The following is a 6,174-nucleotide window of genomic DNA, read 5'->3' on the forward strand; positions in this document are numbered from 1 at the left end:
CGTGGGAGAAGGCGCTCATCTGTATTTCTGAGGTGGCGGAGGGGACGTCATTGGCCACCTGACTGAACCGATTGATGTAGCTTCGCAGAGGCTCGGTCGGATCCTGTTTAAGAGCGAAAAGACAGTGGTCGGTTTTTTGATACTTACGACTGCTGGCGAAATGACGTAAGAAGGCCGTTTTGAAATCCAAGAAGTGATTGATGGACTCTGGGGGCAATCCATCGAACCACTTCTGCGCCGACCCCGACAGGGTATGTAGGAATACTCGGCATTTGACAGCATCGCTGTATTGATACAACATTGCCGCATTCTTGAACTTTCGCAGATGTTCTTCCGGATCTTTGCTTCCATCGTATTCTCCGATGTTCGGGGCTCGATAACCCCTTGGTAGGTTTTCCCTCAAGATCTGAGCCGAGAAGGTACCTTGTCGTCCGGATCTTCGGGCAGATCTTTGGCAGAGATTATAGCTTTTCCCTTTCCAGAATCCCGGGGTGGATGTAGAGAGCTCTCCGTCACCGACGCCTGCGGCTCTTCTCTCTTCGGACTATGCTCGCGAGGTCCAGGTTGATGATAGTTGTGGCGAGGCTCTCGGAATGAAGTACGAGGGAGTTCTTCTTGTTGCTTCCTCTTTGAGCCCCTGTCGGAGACAGGAGCTGGTTCTTTGGACGCTTCAGGCGCTAGGCGAGGTCGTGAAACTGTTCCTTGTTTTTCAGAGGCGGCTCACTTTTTGACCTCCTTGAAGAGCTCGTACTCCCCCGCAGTCATGGTAACATTAATCCTCCTTCTGGAACTTCGACCAGAGTCCTCCATCTTCACGCTTCGGATCAAGCTGTTGTGTTCCCACAGACGGCGCCAAATTTGATCATGTCCGAAAGCTGAGTTGGACGAAGGCTGGTCGCGACGACCTGGCTGTTGACGGAAAGTCGTGGGTGATCCGGCTCCCACGGGCGGCTGACGCTGCTGCAGGACCTTGCACCTACTCAGACGATCCCCCCTGCTCACGTTAGAGACCAGAACCCAGGGAAAAAGTCCCCGGGTCAGGCCCTCCAACGCTCAAGTTAGATCCTTTTTCCCCAGAAAACGCAAAGAGAGAAAACGACTGAAAGTGAAAAGTTGTGGAAATAAGTGACGAGAGAGCGTACCCGCGTACGAAGAATCCTCCTCTTTTTATGCACCTGCCTCGCTTCTAGAACCTGCAACTATGTCAGAAAGCGTTAGACACTGGGCTTTGTCGTGTAGTCTCGGACACCTGTCGTGCTGCTATTGGTTGTGAAAGCATCTTTTTGTTTAGGAACCTCCGCCTTTACACATGAGTTTTGTCTTGTAATGAAGGACATCTGTCAGGCTGCTATTGGTTATGAGAGCATCTTCTCATTTAGGAACCTCCGCCTTCGCACATATCGCTGGTATGTAATGATTACCCTTGACTGCCAATTGTGATCCTCCGACTTCCGCACAGCTTAGTTCATCCAATCTATTGTGGCCTGCCCGATCTATTGTGGCCTGCATCTGCCTCGCATCCTCCGACCAGATCCAGCCTCTAAGCGTCACTTGCTAGTCGGGCTGACTCTGAACAGCCCTGTCGATCCCGGTCTGTACCCTATACCTTGTATACCCTGGCCCTCGACCGTAGGCCTGTAGATCGAGCTGCCTTTAAACAGCTCTGCCGATCCCGACCTGTACCCTGCACTTTGTATTTCCTGGCCCACGACCGTAGGCCTGTAGATCGAGCTGCCTTCAAACAGCTCTGCAGATCCCGACCTGTGATTTGCGACTTGTACTTTCGGGCCTTCGAATCGCAGGCCTGTAGATCGAGTTGTCTCTACACAGCTCTACCGATCCCGACCTGTGATTTGTGACTTGTACTTCCGGGCCTTCGAATCGCAGGCCTGTAGATCGAGCCGTCTCTATACAGCTCTGCCGATGCCGACCTGTGATTTGTGACTTGTACTTCCGGGCCTTCGAATCGCAGGCCTGTAGATCGAGCTGTCTCTACACAGCTCTGCTGATCCCGACCTGTACCCGGTGTTCCGCCTGTCGTATTCTTTTGTTTTTCAACTACTTTGCCCCCTTGATCAACAAGTCTGTCTGACCTCTAACTACCCCATATGCTTGACTTTGACTGCCCAGTCAGCTTGACTATTGACTGCCAAGTCACCTTGACTATTGACTGCCACATCGTCTTGACTTTTGACCGTTATATGGCCTTGACCCTTCTCACCCTTTCCTTTTGGGCCTCTCCATTGCCAGCCGTATCAATTTAGTTGATGAAATATTTCATCATAAGATTTAAAATATTTAAATGGTAAAATATTTAAATAGTGATATAGAGAAATATTCTCAATCCTTATAGATGGTCTAATAGATGCCTTAAAAGTAATATTTTTGATATGAGAGATTTTTTGATATGAGAGATTTCTATATGAGAAATATGTTGTAGTACTTTTTTTTTTTTTTTGACTTTTTTTAATAGAATATCATTTTGAATGCCCTTGCTTTTTGTTATTGTACTTATTTTTTTATGCACTTTCCTGGGCAATAACCAATACAAATTATTATTTACTAAACAACAGCAATACAAAAATAAAATCTTTAATTTATTACAAATAAGCTGATATTAAACCTTCTTTAAATCTACCTTCAATTCATTTTATTTAATTATTATTTTTAATGTGAATTTATTTCCTTCTCCCCTTTAAAATCATAATCATCCTTAAATAAACATTTACTAACCAAGTGATGTGGCGTGGCTTTACTTTTATTAGGAAATATGCCTCTAATTTTGAATGCTTTACAAGTAAAATTTCTCCAAATGAAACAAGCCAACGTTTGAGAATTGCTCACCAAATGGTGTGAATGTAATAACTATTTGACAGGCACGAAATTTAAAATTTCCTTAAATTATCATCTGAATATGTTATATATTTAGTAGATTCTACAACGGGCGAATTATTATATTTTAATGGTATATGTTTGTCTATATTTAGTAGCGTACGACTCTCTCTCTCTCTATATATGTAGTAGAGAGGATCTTTCTCAGAAGATATAGCTGACATGACTCTTACGCCATGGCTATTATTCTTTCTCCTCCTCGCCTTCTTCTTGAATCCCTCCGTCGCCTCTTCTTCTTCTGCGAGCCGTTACATTATTCAAGTGAAAGATCAGCCGACTGAGCCGCTGATGGAAGGGAGCCTGAAGAGGTGGCACGAATCTTTCCTGCCACCAGCCGTCGATGCGTCTGGTGTTGATCGGCGGCTACTGCACTCCTACAGCGACGTATTCAGCGGATTCGCGGCCATGCTGACGGAGGAAGAGCTGCAGGCGATGGGGAAGAAGAATGGTTTCGTCCGCGCGTTCCCGGACCGGGTGCTGCGCCTGATGACCACCCACACGCCGGATTTCCTTGGGCTCAAGGTCGGGAGTAAAGGGTTGTGGAATGACTCGAAGCTCGGGAGCGGAGTCATTGTCGGAGTTCTCGACAGCGGCGTGACGCCTGGCCACCCTTCCTACGACGACGAGGGTGTCCCGCCTCCGCCCTCGAGGTGGAAGGGCTCGTGCGAACTCGAGACCGGTTGCAACAACAAGCTCATCGGAGCCAGGTCGATGATCGCCGGTGGAGGTGGTAGTCCACCCATCGACGAGAGCGGCCACGGGACTCACACTTCCTCCACTGCCGCAGGTAACTTCGTCCGCAACGCGAGCTACTTCGGCTTCGCCAAAGGCACAGCTGCCGGGATGGCCCCTCGGGCTCACCTCGCCATCTACCAGGTCTGCACCGGCGCCCTCGGCAATGATAGCTGCAGTTCTGCCGATGTCCTTGCCGGGTTGGATTCAGCTGTAAAGGACGGCGTTGACATCCTCTCAATCTCGCTCGCCGGCGATTCCATACCTCTCGACCAGGATCCCATTGCTATCGGTTCGTTCGCGGCAGCCAGTAAGGGGATCTTCGTCAGTGCCTGTGCCGGAAACTCTGGACCTAACAACTTCACCCTCAACAATGAGGCGCCGTGGATGCTCACCGTGGCGGCTAGCAGTGTTGATCGAAGCTTCAGGGCCTCCGTGAAGCTTCCCAGTGGGAAAGTGATCTCCGGAGAGTCTCTCGACCAGCCTAGCAACTTTCCTAAAAGCTCTCTTCCCCTATACTACTCCACTGAGTCGCCGACCTGCGACATGGACCCTCTCGATGATAGCCACAGGGGCAGCATCTGGGTTTGCGAGGCCGGCGGTAGGCATAATGTGGTGGAATTCGCCAAGTCCCACGGCGCCAAGGCGTTGATTTTCATTTTCCCGAAGAAAGTGGGCGCCACCATCATACTGACCAAGATGGACTTTCCCGGAGTAGTGCTGGCCAACAAAGAAGGCTCCGATCTCATATCGTATTTGATCTCTGCTTCTAACCCCTCCGCATCGATTGTCTTTAACGGGACGGTTCTCGGCGTATCCTCTATCCCCGCCGTGGCTTGGTTCTCCTCCCGGGGGCCATCTCAAGCAACGCCGGGAATCCTCAAGCCAGACATCTCTGGCCCTGGCCTTAACATCTTTGCGGCCTGGATTCCTTCCGATGACACTCCTGAGTACTTTATCCAATCCGGCACGTCCATGGCGGCGCCTCACCTCAGTGGTGTCGCTGCGCTCTTAAAGGCTGTGCATCCTACTTGGTCCCCGGCAACTATCAGGTCGGCAATCATGACCACGGCAGACGCCGATGTCTCTGACGAGTTACTTGAGTCGGCGCTCTATTTCGCCAAGGGCGCAGGACACGTCAACCCTAACAAAGCTGCTGATCCCGGACTTATTTACGACATCACCGATGATGACTATGTCTCCTATATCTGCGGCAAATTCGGTGAAGAAGGTGCAAGAAATATAGCACGTAAAGTTGTGAACTGCTCGAAGAGCATGACGGAAGAGGAGCTTAACTACCCGTCAATTCTACTAGCCCCCAAAGGCGGGGTGGCGGCCAAAGTGACTCGGACTGTCACGAATGTTGGACTGGCAAGATCGAGCTACACAGTGTCAGTGACCATATCGAAGACTGCCGTGTCGGCTACTGTCACCCCTCAGATGCTAACGTTCAACGAACTAAACGAGCAGAAGTCGTTCACAGTGAGTGCGGAATGGAGCGCTGGTGGACCTCCCACTTCCGGCAATCAATTTGTAGAGGGAAAGTTGACTTGGACTTCTAATGATGGTAAATATGTGGTGACCAACCCATTTGTCATCTCTGCCCTGTAAAAGACAGAAAAGGGGAATTTTACCAAAAAAAAAAAGAGAATGAGATAGTGTAGGAGAGATGATGGAAGGGAAGAGAATGGAAGAAGAATATTATGGTTGAATTTAATCCTTTTTAGACGAATTTTTGCTTTAGCAAGATGAAATGTTTGCTCAGCTTCTCTTATTTCTCAAGTTTTATTTTCTTTTGTTTTTTCTCTTCCTTAATTTAATCTATCTTTCAATTTTGAGATTGCATATATGGGCTAAACCTCATATGTATCATTAATTTGAACTAAAGTTAGGTTAATTAATAATGTTTTGGTAAAGTTATACACCCAAATGTTTTCCTCTCTTCCTCTCGATCTACATGCTATGTCATCAAGCAATGTATATTGTATTTTAGAAGTTTAAATATATATTCTAGGTGTCTTGCCGTTGACTGCAAGAGGACATCAAATTGGGGAAAATCCAAAGTTTAGAGTTAGCCTGCCATATCGCAGAAGGCCAAGAGAAGAAAACGTCAATATATGAGGCTAGGATGGATCCCAACCTACGCATTCACTCCGACCGACGCTCAAGTTAGTTTTGAGTCTAAGTTCAGTAGGGATGATGGTCATAAATAATAATAAAAAATCTTGGAGCTCCCTTTATATAATATTTTTTTTCCTTTCCACATGTAACAAGATATCGTGGTACTTAAGAGGAGGCCTCACGAGCCCGTAAATGAAGAATTGAGCTTGGATGGGTCTCCAAGAGGTTTGGGGCCTTAATGGCCCCAATGAGGTTCATTTAGTAGACTTAGCATTGTTGATGTCCGATTGGACTTGGTGTCAAAGGATGTCCGATTGGACCTGGTGTCAAACAATGTCCGATTGGATCCGGGGAACTAAGTCTTCATGTGGTCTTTGTTCATCTTCGTGGGAAGCTTGGACTTTAGTAGACTTAGAGCAGTGTTTAATA

The 6,174-nt window shown here is 47.8% G+C and overlaps 1 protein-coding gene across 1 annotated transcript; it reads left to right on the top strand.

Annotated features, from left to right (window-relative positions):
* The first annotated feature begins 3,054 nt into the window (after positions 1-3,054).
* On the top strand, positions 3,055-5,235 carry LOC122040370 (subtilisin-like protease 4). Its single transcript, XM_042599686.1, has one exon. It carries the CDS (start codon positions 3,055-3,057, stop codon positions 5,233-5,235), a length of 2,181 nt encoding a protein of 726 aa, XP_042455620.1.
* The last annotated feature ends 939 nt before the right edge of the window (positions 5,236-6,174 follow it).

Source organism: Zingiber officinale, chromosome 2A, assembly GCF_018446385.1.
Source record: "Zingiber officinale cultivar Zhangliang chromosome 2A, Zo_v1.1, whole genome shotgun sequence".
Classification (NCBI taxonomy): domain Eukaryota; kingdom Viridiplantae; phylum Streptophyta; class Magnoliopsida; order Zingiberales; family Zingiberaceae; genus Zingiber; species Zingiber officinale.